The following is a 15,933-nucleotide window of genomic DNA, read 5'->3' on the forward strand; positions in this document are numbered from 1 at the left end:
CTTCCCCAAAGCCCCATTCACTCCATCCATCCACCTCATCCTAGGACGTCCCCTCATGTTCACTCCCTCCACATCTACCTTCCATACCTCTTTCACTAGTCTTTCTTCACTCATTCTTTCCATGTGTCCAAACCATCCTAATACTCTTTCATCAACCCTATCTCCCAACTCCCTTTCCACCCCTGTTCTCCTCATTTCTCACTCTATCTAGCCTAGTAACACCCATCATACTTCTCAGACACCTCATCTCAAACACATTCAAACTCCTTCTCTCTTATGTTACATGTTTCTGCCCCATACAGTGCTGTTGGCACAATCACTCCTTCATACAGTCTCTTCTTAGCATCCATTCCCAAATGTCTATTCCTCATTACACTTTTTAATCCACCAAGGCATTTACTCGCTTCTCTCAATCTACATTCTACCTCCACCTCCACTCCACCTTTTCCTGCCACATTTGCACCCAAGTATCTAAAACTATCCACTTCCTCCAGTCATACATACATACATATACCAAGGCTTTTTCCCCCTTATTAGGGAGGTAGCCAAAAAGGAAAAGGCATAAAATCATTCCCACCTATTCCATCCCTGAAAACACTCCACACCCCTCCACCCTCCCTCCCATCTTAGCACCTCCTAGATGACAGGTCATCCCTGCACCCTGTCCACTGCCCTGGGTCAGAAGCAGTGTCGCAAGACACAGCACATCCACAGCAAGGCCGCTTCATTAAATCGGCAACCGCCCCTCTCTGTCCCCCCATATAAAGGAGAGGACGGGGAGAAATCCCTTCGGGCTGCGTCAAAAAATTTGCTCACACACACTACCTCACCCCCCATCCCCCTGTCCATTCCACTTCATGCATCACAACATCATCCATATACAACCATTCTCCATTCACCCCTGTCTTCTGTCCTTCCTCAACAGACATTCCCCTCTTCCCCAAAGCCCCCTTCACCCCATCCATCCATCTCATCCTAGTCACTCTCCCTAAATGCTCACTTCCAATCTGCTGCCTCTTTCACCCTTTGAACATCTCATCACCTTATTTTTACCCACATTTATCTTCAGCTTTCTTCTATCACACACTCTCCCAAACTCTCTCACCAACTTCCTCAATCCCTCCTCTGATCCTGCTACAAGCGCAGTGTCGTCCACAAACAACAGCTGGCTTACCTCCCACTTTTCTCCATTTTCTTTAAACATCTCCAATCCCTGACCCACCACCCTTCCATTTACCTCTCTCATTACCCCATCCATGTACAAGTTGAACAGCCAGGGCGACATAATGCATCCCTGACGAAGTCCCACCTTTACCTCCAACCACTCACTCTCTCCATTTCTAATCCTGACACAAGCTCTACTACATACATACATATACCAAGGCTTTTTCCCCCTTACAAGGGAGGTAGCCAAAAAGGGAAAGGCATAAAACACTCCCACCCATTTCATCCCTACATACACTCCACACCCCTCCCACCCTCCCTCTCATCTGAGCACCTCCTGGATGACGGGTCATCCCTGCACCCTGCCCACCGCCCTGGGTCAGAAGCAGTGTCATAAAAACTCTTGACAGCTCCTAGAAGCTTTCCTCCTATCCCATATGTCTGCAAAACCACCCACAGTGCCTCTGTCTACCCTGTCGTAAGCCTTTTCCAGATCCATAAAAGCCCAAAAAACATCCTTCCCCTTTCCTATAGCTTTCTCACATATCTGTTTTACCACAAAAATCTGATCTACACAACCTCTACCCATCCTAAATCCACACTGTTCCTCACCAATTACTCCCTCTGTTCCTCTCCTAATCCTCTCAATGAAGATCCTCCCATAAGCCTTCCCAACTACACTTAACAAGCTAATCCCTCTGAAACTACTACATTCACACTTGTCCCCTTTTCCCTTGTAAAGTGGAACTATACAGGCACTCCTCCAGTCCTCTGGCACTCTACCCTCTCTCCAGCAAACATTAAATAACCTCACCAGCCAGTCCACCATCACTGTACCTCCTGTTAACTTGGTGATATCTTCCCTGTGTCTCAATTTATTATTTATGAACCTGTAAGAGAAGAAGAGAGAAGGAGTTTGAATGTGTTTGAGATGAGGTGTCTGAGAAGTATGGTGGGGGTTACTAGGCTGGATAGAGTGAGAAATGAGGAGGTGAGGAGGAGAACAGGGGTGAAAAAGGATTTGGGAGATAGGGTTGATGAAAGAATATTAGGATGGTTTGGACACATGGAAAGAATGAGTGAAGAAAGACTAGTAAAAGAGGTATGGAAGGCAGATGTGGAGGGAGTGAACATGAGGGGACGTCCTAGGATGAGGTGGATGGATGGGGTGAAGGGGGCTTTGGGGAAGAGGGGAATGTCTGTTGAGGAAGGAAGGGAGAGGACGGAAGACAGAGGTGAGTGGAGAATGGTTGTATATGGATGATGTTGTGATTGCATGAGGAGGAATGGGCAGGGGAGTGGGGGGTGGGGTAGTACGTGTGAGTAAATTTTGACGCAGCCCGAAGGGATTTCTCCCCGTCCTCTCCTTATATGCAAGGGGGGACGGAGAGGGGGGGGTCGCCGATTAAATGAAGCAGCCTTGCTGTGGATGTACTGTGTCTTGTGACACTGCTTCTGACCCAGGGCGGTGGGCAGGGTGCAGGGGTGGCCCGTCATCCGGGAGGTGCTCAGATGGGAGGGAGGGTGGTGGAGTGTGTTTAGTGATGAAATGGGTGGGAGTGTTTTTGTGCCTTTCCCTTTTTGGCTACCTCCCTTGGAAGGGGGAAAAAGCCTTGGTATATGTATGTATGTATGAACCTGTAAAACAGGTTTGGTTCACCTTTACATTTTTATACTACACCTCTTTCAAATTTGTTTTCTTCCTTCTTACAAATTCTTGTATAGTCATTCAAGCTTCTTTTGCTTTACTGCTTCTTTTCTTTCTCTATTTTACTCAAGGCACATCCCTGGCCTTTTTTGCAATCTCACATTTTTTGTTAAACCAATCCTGTTTTTGCTTCTTCCCTTCTCTATTCTTTGGCATGTTTGTTTGCTCTTAGGCTGTAAATGTCAATAAGGATTTCCTATTTTCTCCTTATTCTTGTGGTATTCATGAATTCCTCCCAGTTTGTTTCTTCAAAGAATTTTCTCAACCGTAAGTAATCTGCATTCCTAAAATTGAGTATTCCTTGTCTGTGTGGTTCATTCCTTGGCTCTATTTCCTCATCATCCAGCTGACATTCATTTGTAACATGGTCACTTTTTCAAAGAAGAAGAAGAAGAAGAAGAAGAAGAAGAAGAAGAAGAAGAAGAAGAGAAGAAGATTCATATACCAACTTACTGTTAGAGTGTGAAGTCTTTCCTGTGCTTCGGCATGAAGGAGACTTTTCCCAATGCAAATTAGCTTTTTGTTGTCTCTCATGAAGTCTCTCCTTTGCTCTTCTTGCCATTTCTGGTGGGATTGTAACCACTGAAAGTGATGGAAAATGAAAAATCAATTTACTATTTGTTTCAAAGTAAAATACTATAGTTGGGATACATACCCTAAACCACAGCCAGGGTGGTGGAAACTATAAGGCACTACTCTAACATACATACATGATGATTGATGATTCAATTTAACATCATGAACTCCCTCTATCAGGAGGCTAGGAAGGTGCCCCTTACAGAGGAATTTGTAGCATGGAATCTAACACACCATACCCTTAGTTCAAATTGCTTGGGGCAGGGCTCACATCTCCACCACCTCAACCACTGCCACAAGTAGAGACACCCTAACCTTCTCGGACAGCAAGCATCCACATATGAACAAAGACTGTCCAAATTAGAATTACCAACTCTGGAACAAAGAAGGGAAAGAGGAGACTTACTATCTACAGAATTATGAAGGGAATGGAAATCTTAGATAAGAATGACTTATTGAAATGGGAAAATGGAAAAACAAGAGGACATGAAAAGAAACTAAAAAAAGATAATTACAGAAGAGATCTGAAAAAAAAAAAAAGCTTCTCACACAAAGTGTTAGATACTTGGAACAAATTAGAAAAAGAAAAAGTGTGTGCAAACACTATTCAAGATTTTAAGAAAAAACTTGATGCTGAGATACAAAAATGGGTCACCATGAGCATAGCTCCCTTCCCGTATAATACAACTACAACCGCTCCTCGTTTAACAACGACAATTGAGACCAGCGTCGCCGTCGTTAACCGAATTGGTCGTTAAGCGAAAGTGTATATATATACGTACATGTACTGTATGTACAATGTCCAGCAATACATGTATCTTTATTTTCGTGTATTTTCCCTCTTTTATACAGTACATTAAAGCTTTATTTACTGTTTTGATAGTACAGAAAGCCCTCAAATAACGCGGTGGTTAGGTTCCTGAAATTATTGTGTATGACCAAATCTGCGTATGCTGACATTCCATATTAAATACCAGGATATTATTTTTAGTTTCGACCATGGGCGCAACATAGCAATAGAAAATTAATTATTAATTTTGTAAATTAAAATGTATCGACGTAATATGCAATTTTGTGGGCGGAAATGAAAATAAAAAATACCTTGCTACAAGCAAATATGCTAATGAACAAAGTCGGTAGCATAGGATCGGGACGCCATCTTGTCGTCTGTCAATTGATGGCCTCAGTACTTCCGATAGTACCTCGCCAGGTACATTTTCTTGAAGGAATGTTATGGAGTGGAGATACATGCATTCCTTCAAGCTGCAAGAACTTTGTATACCCCACAAGCTGAGAGAGTGGTTGAAAAGCCCGCCAACGTCTCTCATGACGACGACAATGAGGACGAGCCAGATGACATTTAATTTGCAGGTAATGATTTATTACACACAGATTAGGTTAGGTTAGTTTAGGTTAGACGAATTTATCTTTTCATTTCTTCGACGTCGGCATCTATCATAACAAACATGGCGTACCATTCGTCCAACACAACTTCGTTACTTACGAAATCTGCTTTAACACCTTTTTTGTTTTTTTATTTCCGCTCACAAAATTGTATATTACGTTGATACATTATAATTCACAAAATTAATAACTAATTTTCTATTGCTATACTGCGCCCATGGTCAAAACTAAAAATTTACCAATACCGATATATACTGTACCCCAGGTAGTTTTTGCAGCTTGCAGGATGGTAATGTAGACCTAAGCTTCAGAACATTTTACCTCACAGCTAATATCCACCGTACAAGTTCATTTATAACATCATACAAATTTGCCTCAGCCAACTTATCGTACACGACGTCGTAACTTCGGGAGACTTATGTTAAATGAATATTGGTCTGTCATAAAGCCCATCGTTACTCCACGTTGTTGTTAACCGAGTAGGTCGTTAAACGAGGAGTGGTTATGGGTAAATACCAAGGGCTCTTTCCCCCTTCCAAGGGAGGTAGCCAAAGTCAAAGGCATAATTTCACTCCCACCCTTTCCACTCCTATCCACCAACCCTCCCTCCACCCTCATCTTGGCTCCGCTGGATGATGGGTCATCCCTGCATCTTGCCCACTGCCATGGGTCAGAAGCAGTGTTGCAAGACACAGCACATGCACAGTAAGGCCGCTTCACTAAATCGGCAACCCCCTTTCTCTGACCCCTCATACAGAAATACTGAAGACAGGGAAAAATCCCCATACATGCATACAAACATACATACACTTCTTAAACATATTTAGGTTTTTAATTTCTGTCTCCTTCAAATTCTAGATCATGCTCCATACAAAGCTGTGGGCATTACCATTCCCTCAAGGTTCAGTATTACCTCCAATAATGTCTGTTATACATAAGAGAGGACAGGAGGAGTTTGAATGTGCTTGAGATGAGGTGCCTGAGAAGTATGATAGGAGTTACTAGGCTGGATAGAGTGAGAAATGAGGTGAGGAAGAGAACGGGGGTGGAAAGGGAGTTGGGAGATAGGGTTGATGAAAGACTATTGGGATGGTTTGGGCACATGGAAAGAATGAGTGAAGAAAGACTAGTAAAAGAGGTGTGGAAAGCAAAGGTGGAAGGAAGGAATATGAGGAGTCGACCTAGGATAAGACGGATGGATGGGGTAAAAGGGACATTGGAAAAGAGGGAAATATTGGTTGAAGAAGGACGGGAGAGGACAGGAGATACGAGTAAATGGAGAATGGTTGTTTATGGATGATGCTGTGATGCATGAGGTGGAGTGGGTGGGGGATGGGGGTTGAGGGAGTATGTGTGAGAAATAAATTGATGCAGCCCGAAGGGATTTCTCCCCATATTCTCTTTTTCTGCACGAGGGGACATAGAAGGGGGGGGGGGTCACAGATTTAATGAAGCGGCCTTGCTGTGGATGCGCTGTGTCTTGCGACACTGCTTCTGACCCAGGGCAGTGGGCAAGATGCAGGGGTGACCCGTCATCCAGGAGGTGTCAGGATAAGAGGGGGGGGGGTAAGAGGAGTGGAGTATGTTAGGGATAGAATGGGTGGGAGTGGTTTTTATGCCTTTGTTTTTTGGCTACCTCCCTTATAGGTGGGAAAGAGCCTTTGGTATATGTATGTATATATATAAATGACATGGATGAAGGTGTGGAATATTATATGAACGTTTTTGAAGATGACGCAAAACTACAAAAGAAAGTAAGTACCTAAAAAGACTGTAAATCACTGAGAGACCTGGACAAAGTCTGGGAATGGAGTCAAAAGTGGGAAGTGAACTTCATTATCAAGAAATGTAGTATAATGGAGTTTGGAAAAAGTAAAAAAAAAAAGAATATTAGGGCAATATAAAATTGGTACTAAGGAAGTAAAAATCAGCTCCAAAAAGGACCTAGGAGTAATTATTAACAAAGACATGTCACAACACAAGCATATAAACAAAATAGTTGGAGAAACCTACAATTTACTAAGATCAATAAATGTGGCTTTTAATTACCTGGATGAAGTAATGGTAAAAATATATATATATATATATATATATATATATATATATACAGTGCTCGACAAAAGTTCGCGGCGCCTCAGCGAATCTAAACAAAAATGCACAAAAATGTAATTAATCATTATATTTATTGGATTTTTACTCACCTAATACTTGGTTGGGAGTCCTTTGCGCTTTAACACAGCCTCAAAACAACGTGGAAGTGAAGCAGCTAGGTTGTGGAGGGTTGTAGGCTCAAAATTATCCCAGATTTCCTGAATGGCTGCCTCGAGCTTGGGTATAGAGCTGACGTCTTTGCCTTGTAACCTCTTCTTTATAATGTGCCACAAATTTTCAATTGGGTTCAAATCAGGGCTATTACCTGGCCAGTCCTTTATAAAGTTCACTTTACAGTCGTTGAGCCAATTAGTGATGGATTTAGCAGTGTGGCAGGGGGCACCATCCTGCTGAAAAACTGTGGCACCTGTTTTTTCAAATGATTCAGGTAAATTTCCACACAGAAGCTCGAAGTACACGTTTTGGTTCACTTTTAAGTTCTTGGGTAACACTACTAATGACCCCAAGCCCTTGCCGCTGAAACAGCCCCACACCATTAAAGTATCAGGGAATTTGACAGTACCCTTGACGTACTGAGGGTCAAGCGGGTCACTTCCATGTCACCGGTACACCTTTGCACCATGGTTACAGGTGACACTGAAGGTGGCCTCGTCAGACCACAAAACGTCAAGCCAGTCGTCCTCAGTCCAGTGAGAGATTTCTTGGCAAATTCAATCCTTCTGGCTTTCTGCTTCTTGGTGACAAGTGGCTTAGCAACAGGCTGGTGACTCACGTACCCAAGCTCATGCACCCTTCGTGACACTGTCCTCACAGACACCTCACCAAACACCCCAGGGTTCTGTTCCTTCACTACCCTTGCTATCTTACGAGGAGATGCCTCTAGGGAACAGAGCCCTGGGGTGTTTGGTGAGGTGTCTGTGAGGACAGTGTCACGAAGGGTGCATGAGCTTGGGTACGTGAGTCACCAGCCTGTTGCTAAGCCACTTGTCACCAAGAAGCAGAAAGCCAGAAGGATTGAATTTGCCAAGAAATACTCTCACTGGACTGAGGACGACTGGCTTGACGTTTTGTGGTCTGACGAGGCCACCTTCAGTGTCACCTGTAACCGTGGTGCAAAGGTGTACCGGCGACATGGAAGTGACCCACTTGACCCTCAGTACGTCAAGGGTACTGTCAAATTCCCTGATACTTTAATGGTGTGGGGCTGTTTCAGCGGCAAGGGCTTGGGGTCATTAGTAGTGTTACCCAAGAACTTAAAAGTGAACCAAAACGTGTACTTCGAGCTTCTGTGTGAAAATTTACCTGAATCATTTGAAAAAACAGGTGCCACAGTTTTTCAGCAGGACGGTGCCCCCTGCCACACTGCTAAATCCATCACTAATTGGCTCAACGACTGTAAAGTGAACTTCATAAAGGACTGGCCAGGTAATAGCCCTGATTTGAACCCAATTGAAAATTTGTGGCACATTATAAAGAAGAGGTTACAAGGCAAAGACGTCAGCTCTATACCCAAGCTCGAGGCAGCCATTCAGGAAATCTGGGATAATTTTGAGCCTACAACCCTCCACAACCTAGCTGCTTCACTTCCACGTCGTCTTGAGGCTGCGTTAAAGCGCAAAGGACTCCCAACCAAGTATTAGGTGAGTAAAAATCCAATAAATATAATGATTAATTACATTTTTGTGCATTTTTGTTTAGATTCGCTGAGGCGCCGCGAACTTTTGTCGAGCACTGTATGTATATATATATATATATATATATATATATATATATATATACTAGTCACACTGATAAGACCAAGATTGGAGTATGCTGCAACACTATGGACACCCAGCACAAAAAAAAATATAAAGAAATTAGGAAGAATCCAAAGAGCAATGACAAAGATGGGACCAACTTTCAAAATTGACAAACAAAGATTGTCTAAATTGGGAATTGTGGAGTTCCAGGAAAGATTCATAGTGGAGAGTTGATGGTGGAGATGTTTGTAGAGAGTTGATGATAGCAAATACAGTGTTTTGGAAGAAAGCCAAGCATAAGTACACATGGGAGAGGGTGGTGGATAGAAGGGTGGTAGATAGAGCATTAATGGACTATGTAGTGGTAGATAGGAGTATAATAGGAAGAGTTAAGGATGTACATGTGCTAAGGGGAGAGGGTGGGGGAATATCGGATCATTTTTTGGTGTAAGGTAAGTTGAGAGTGGAGGATAGATGGAGAGAGAGGAAAAGGACAAAAGGTAGGGAGGTGTTTAGAGTGAACTGCTTAACCACTTCACTACGGGACTTAAATCTCGCGGGCAGCAGCCAATGCCAGCCGTACGACGTGTCGTAATAATATTCGCATCATAAAATATAGTCACCGCTTATATCGATCGTTCTCTCTTTCACCCGCGAATTTTGAAAACCACAGAGAATGGGATTCAGGGCACATTTGGGAGAATGTAAAAACACAGGGGTGACTACAATAAATATAATCAAGACGCCGATATGGCAGCATCGCGAATCCACTTGCTCCTCATGACGCCTATGTAGGCGGCACCGTATGGAAGGGATTAAATGAGAAAGAATAGGAGTACAAGAAGATGAGAGAGGACAGGGAGAGAGTGAAGGATAGAGTACATCTAGGAGTAGAGGAGGAATGGGGATGGTTCAAGGAGGGAGTCATAAGGAGTGCAAAGATGGTGTGTGGAACAAGAAGGACGGGAGGAAATAGAAGGAAGGGTAGTGAATGGTGGGTTGAGGAAACAAAGAAGGTTGTAGAAGAGAAGAAGCAAGCTTTCACAGATTGGTTACAAAATAGGATGAGGGAGTCATATGAGAGCTACAAAGAAAAGAAAAGAGAAGTAAAGCACAAGGTAAAGGAGGCAAAGAGGAGAGCAGAGGTGAAGTGGGGTAAGAGTATGACAGCAAATTTTTAAAGTAATTAAAAGATGTTTTGGAAAGAAATTAAGAGAGGAAGAGGAGGCGAATCAAGTAGAGAAGAAAAGGTAAAAGGTGCAGATGGAGAGATGATAATGGAAGAGAAGGCAGTAAGGGGAAGATGGGCAGAATATTTTAGGGAGTTGCTAAATATGAAGGAGGATAGGGAGGGAAAGATAGCTGCAGTGGGAAGTGCTAAGAAAATAGTCATGATGAGTGAGGAAAATGTAGGAGAAATAAGGAAGGATGAAGTCAAGGCAGCTGTTAAGATGATGAGAGCAGGTAAGGCATCTGGTCTGGATGGATGCCATGCAGAATATCTAAAAAAAGGAGGTACAGTGATGGTGGACTGGCTGGTGAGGTTATTTAATGTTTGCTGAAGAGAAGATAGAGTGCTGGAGGGCTGGAGGAGTGCCTGTATAGTTCCACTTTACAAGGGAAAAGGGGACAAGTGTGAATGTAGTAGTTTCAGAGGGATTAGCTTGTTAAGTGTAGTTGGGAAGGCTTATGGGAGGATCTTGATTGAGAGGATTAGGAGAGGAACAGAGGGAGCAATTCGCGAGGAACAGTGTGGATTTAGGACGGGTAGAGGTTGCGTAGATCAGATTTTTGTGGTAAGACAGATATGTGTGAGAGCTATAGGAAAGGGTAAGGATGTTTTTTGGGCTTTTATGGATCTGGAAAAGGCTTATGACAGGGTAGACAGAAAGGCACTGTGGGAGGTCTTGCAGATATACGGGATAGGAGGAAAGCTTCTAGGAGCTGTCAAGAGTTTTTACGAGAGTAGTAGAGCATGTGTCAGGATTAGAAATGGAGAAAAGAAGTGGTTGGAGGTAAAGGTGGGACTTCATCAGGGATGTGTCATGTCACCCTGGCTGTTCAATTTATACATGGATGGGGTGGTACAAGAGGTAAATGCAAGGGTGGTGGGTCAGGGATTGGAGATGGTTAAAGAAAATGGAGAAAAGTGGGAGGTGAGCCAGCTGTTGTTTGCTGATGACACTGCACTTGTGGCAGGATCGGAGGAGGGATTGAGGAAGTTGGTGAGAGAGTTTGGGAGAGTGTGTGATAGAAGAAAGCTAAAGATAAATGTGGGTAAAAGTAAGGTGATGAGATGTACAAGGGGTGGAAGTGGCAGTAGACTGGAAGTGAGCATTAAGGGAGAGCGACTGGAGGAAGTGGATAGTTTTAGATACTTGGGTGCAAATGTGGCAGGAAAAAGGTGGAGTGGAGGTAGAATGTAGATTGAGAGAAGTGAGTAAATGCCTTGGTGGATTAAAAAGTGTAATGAGGAATAGACATTTGGGAATGGATGCTAAGAGGAGACTGTATGAAGGAGTGATTGTGCCTACAGCACTGTGTGGGGCAGAAACACAGAACATAAGAGAGGAAGAGAGAAGGAGTTTGAATGTGTTTGAGATGAGGTGTCTGAGAAGTATGATATGGGTTACTAGGCTGGATAGAGTGAGAAATGGGGAGGTGAGGAGGAGAGCAGGGGTGGTAAGGGAGTTGGGAGATAGGGTTGATGAAAGAGTATTAGGATGGCTTGGACACATGGAAAGAATGAGTGAAGAAAGACTAGTAAAAGAGGTATGGAAGGCCGATGTGGAGGGAGTGAACATGAGGGGGCTACCTCCCTTGTGAGGGGGAAATAGCCATTGGTATATGTATGTATGTATACAGATACAATGATTCATAGACCAACTTACTGTTAAAGTTACTTGAAAGGAAGGTTGAAGATTTTCCTGAGCTACGGCATAAAGAAGACATTTTCAGTGGTAAATAAGCTCTTTGTTGTTTTTCCTGAGGGCTCTCCCTTGTGATTTCAAACCCTGAAAGTGATGGAAAATGTAAAAACCATTTGCTATTTATTTCAATAAAACATACTATAGTTGGGACACATAGCCTAAACCACAGTCAGGGTAGTGGAAACCATAAAGTACTACTACTCCAGTATTCACATATAAACTTCTTAAACATATCTAGGCTCTCACTTTGTCTCCTTCAAATTCTAGGTCACTGCTCCATACAGTGCTGTGGGCACAACCATTTTCTTACACAATCTTCTCTTTGTATTCATCTTCAGATACTTTTCATTCTCACTAAACATATATTTGATTCCCTTCATTTTATAATTCACCTCTACCCCTCATGCAAAAAAAGAGAAAATACAAGGAGAAATCTCTTCAATCTGCATCAAAATATCATTCATACACAATTATTCTCCACTCACACCTATCTCCTGCCTTCTCCATTTCGATTAAACTATAATCAAGAAAAAATATCTCCTTACATATCTAAATTATAACTTACTTTTAGGTTCGAATTCTATGTTCTCCTTCATTTTCTGAAATATAAAACATGTCATGAATAGTCTTTTTGTGATACAGTACAGTGCATGCCAAAAGATTAGTATAAAATACAAACAATACATCAAGAGCATTTTCCCCTATATATGGGTGGTAACTGCCCCACACTATCCCTATACAATTTATTTTCTGAGTAAACTATAGGTCTGTCCAGCATTTGACAGGAACATCAAAAGCACAAAACCATATAATTCCTTTGTGAGTAGAGATTTTACCCTAAAATTCACAAATGATATAAGGCTCTAGTCTGTATGGATGCCCCAAAACATCTAATAAAATACTGACTGCATGTCAATATGCAGTGAATACTACAGTACATTATGTATATCATCATAATCCCATTTTCATACCTCTTCATCCTCCAGTCTCCTTTCAGTGACAACATAATCCTTGTTTTGTCTGCCAAGTGTTGCAGTCAGAGAAACGGTCCCACCTTGAAATTTGTCTGGAGACAGAGAGAGAGAGAAAAAATTTAATGTTACAAATGCATCTATGTAAGCAACTTGAGTGACTATAGCTATTTCTATATATACAGGGATGGCTAGCAAAGGTATGCACCTAACTTCACCCATCCCACTCCATTTGTTTTCCCTTTCTTAGCTCCTCGTGGATGAAGGGTCATCCCTGTCCCCTGCCCACTACTTGGGTCAGAAACAATGCACCAAGGCAGAGCACCTTCACATCAGGTCTTGGCAACTGAAGCTAGTTTATCCCACCACTTAATTACACATCAACTCTCACCCCTCATCCAATCAAGAAATAATAGAGCAGACAGGAAGAAATCCCTTTGGACATCATCAATTTATCATCCATTCACAACCACTCTCCACTCATGCCTATCTCTTGTTCCCTTCTTTCCTTCCTTGAAAGATAACTCTATCCCATTCTCAGCCTTTTCTTAAAGTTCGCTTTATCCATCTCTGCCATCTACACTCTCTTTGTTATCTTTTTTATTCACTCATTCTTCCAAACCATCCTAGCATTCTTTGATCAACCTCTGCCAGCTCTATTTTCACCCCCCCCCCATCTAATTTCCTCATTCCTCCCTCTATCCATCATTGTAACCACCATCATAGTTCTTAAAGAGTTCATCTCAAACACATTTCAGCTCTTCCTTTCTGCCTCCCTTCAATTCCAAATATCTGCCCAGTACAGTGTGAGGACAATCACATCATCATAGCCTTTTCTTTGCGCTCATTTCCAGATACCTATTTCTTATGACACCTTTTGTCTTTCCACGTATCTACTTGCTTCCTTTGCTCTATAATAGGATATCCTTCAAACTACACAAAATAAAACATTGATAATAATAATACCAAAAACACCCGAATACAACATTTGCATACAGAAACCAAAATCCTCCACCATGAAAACAATAAGTACATAGTTTTATGTAAGCACTCTCAACCCTAGTCACCCATCTCTTTACATCATACACATACAACAAACTTGAAGAAGAAAAAGATGACATACATATACCAAAGGCTTTTTTCCCCCTTATAAGGGAGGTAACCAAACAACAAAGGCATAAAAACCACTCCCACCCATTCCATCCCTAACATACTCTACTCCCCTCCACCCTCTTATCTTGGCACCTTGTGGATGACAGGTCATCTCTGCATCTCGCCCACTGCCCTGGGTCAGAAGCAGTGTTGCAAGACACAGCAAGGCCGTTTCATTAAATCGATGACCCCCCTTCTCTGTCCCCTAATGCAGAAAAGGAGAAAGTCGAGGAGAAATCCCTTTGGGCTGCATCAATCTATTTCTCATACATACTCTCTCACCCCCCCAACCCCTACCCACTCCACCTCATGCATCACAGCATCATCCATACACAACCCTTCTCCATTCACCCCTATCTTATATCTTCTCCCTTCCTTCCTCAACAGACATTCACCTCTTTCCCAATGCCCCTTTTACCCCATCCATTCATCTCATCCTAGGTCAACCCGTCATGTTTACTCCTTCCACCTCTGCCTTTCACACCTCTTTTACTAGTCTTTCTTCACTCATTCTTTCCATGTGTCCAAACCATCCCAATACTCTTTCATCAACCCTATTTCCCAACTCCCTTTTCACCCCCATTCTCTTCCTCACCTCCTCATTTCTCACTCTATCCAGCCTAGTAACCCCTATCATACTTTTCAGACACCTCATCACAAGCACATTCAAACTCCTCCTGTCTTCCTCTCCTCTGTATAGCAAACATTATTGGAGGTAATACAGAACCTTGAGGGTTCTCACTCTATCCAGCCTAGTAACCCCTATCATACTTCTCAGGCAATTCATCTCAAAGACATTCAAACTCCTCTCTTATGTTCCATGTTTCTGCCCCATACAGTGCTGTTGGCACAATCACTCCTTCATACAGTCTCCTCTTAGCATCCATTCCCAAATGTCTATTTCTCATTACACATTTTAATCACCCAAGGCATTTACTCACTTCTCTCAATCTACATTCTACCTCCACCTCCACTCCTCCATTTTCTGCCACATTCGCCCCCAAGTATCTAAAATCATCCACTTCCTTCAGTCTCTCTCCCTTAATACTCACTTCCAGTCTCCTAGTCTGCTGCCACTTTCACCCCTTGTACATCTCATCACCTTACTTTTAGCCACATTTATCTTCTACTTCCTTCTTTTGCACACCTTCCCAAACTCTGTCATTAACTTCCTCAATCCCTCCTCTGATCCTGCTACAAGTGCAGTGTCATCAGCAAACAACAACTGACTTATATCTCACTTTTCTCCATTTTCTTTAAACATCTCCAATCCTTGTCCCACTACCCTTGCATTTACCTCTCACACCATCCCATCCATGTATAAGTTGAATAGCCAGGGCGACATAACACATCCCTGATGAACTCTCACCTTTACCTCAAACCACTCACTCTCTCTATTTCTAATCCTAACACATGCTCCACTACTCTCGCAAAAACTCTTGACCGCTCTTAACAGCTCTACCCCCATCCCAGACACCTGCAACACCTCCCACAATGCCCTCCCATCTACCCTGTCATAAGCCTCTTCCAGATCCATTAAAGCCCAAAAAACACCCTTAACTTTTCCTATAGCTTTCTCACATATCTGTCTTACCACAAAAATCTGATCTACGCAAACCCCATTTGTCCTAAACCCACACTGCTCCCTCTGTCCCTCTCCCAATCCTCTCAATCAAGACCATCCCATAAGCCTTCCCAACTACACCTAACAAGCCAACAAAGATAACAAAGAAGAAAAATGTCAACAGCACACTATTCAACCATCTGCAACCTGCATTACACACAATCAATCACCAGGGTCTTTTGCAGTAGACCCATGGGTCTCATGTAACCAATAATGGCCACCAGGCAGGCCCATAGATATGTATAGTATACAAGAGTATTATTTACTACTTACTGGAACTCATTACTTTCCTATGCTCAGGTGACATATTTGTCAGTTGTGGTCTGGGATACAGCTTCTTTTCTGTATCAAACTGAGGAATATCTCTCTCATTATTTAATTTCTCTCTCCTCTCTGAAAAGATATATATAGAAATAACTGAAATCTAATCAATACACAACCATCCAATGTACTACATGTGCATCATCTCACAAATTTCACCAATTATTACAAAAGCATCCATGACAACCACTGCCAACAAAATAAATTGCTAATCATACAATAAACATCCTCT

At 42.6% G+C, this 15,933-nt stretch overlaps 1 protein-coding gene across 5 annotated transcripts in view; it reads right to left on the reverse strand.

Moving 5' to 3' along the window:
- Positions 1–15,933, reverse strand: part of LOC143027839 (uncharacterized) — a 59,151-nt gene that overhangs the window by 17,904 nt on the left and 25,314 nt on the right. For 4 of the 5 annotated variants that reach the window (XM_076189473.1, XM_076189474.1, XM_076189475.1 and 1 more), the window contains 5 exons: positions 15,654–15,773; positions 12,605–12,699; positions 12,199–12,232; positions 11,595–11,717; positions 3,326–3,454 (listed from right to left, as the gene is read on the reverse strand). In XM_076189473.1, coding sequence (XP_076045588.1) covers positions 3,326–3,454; positions 11,595–11,717; positions 12,199–12,232; positions 12,605–12,699; positions 15,654–15,773 — 501 coding nt within the window. The remainder of the gene's footprint in view (positions 1–3,325; positions 3,455–11,594; positions 11,718–12,198; positions 12,233–12,604; positions 12,700–15,653; positions 15,774–15,933) is intronic. The other variant, XM_076189477.1, reaches the window with a different exon arrangement.

This window comes from Oratosquilla oratoria, chromosome 8, assembly GCF_046742065.1.
Source record: "Oratosquilla oratoria isolate Oo_2021 chromosome 8, ASM4674206v1, whole genome shotgun sequence".
Taxonomy (NCBI): Eukaryota; Metazoa; Arthropoda; class Malacostraca; order Stomatopoda; family Squillidae; genus Oratosquilla; species Oratosquilla oratoria.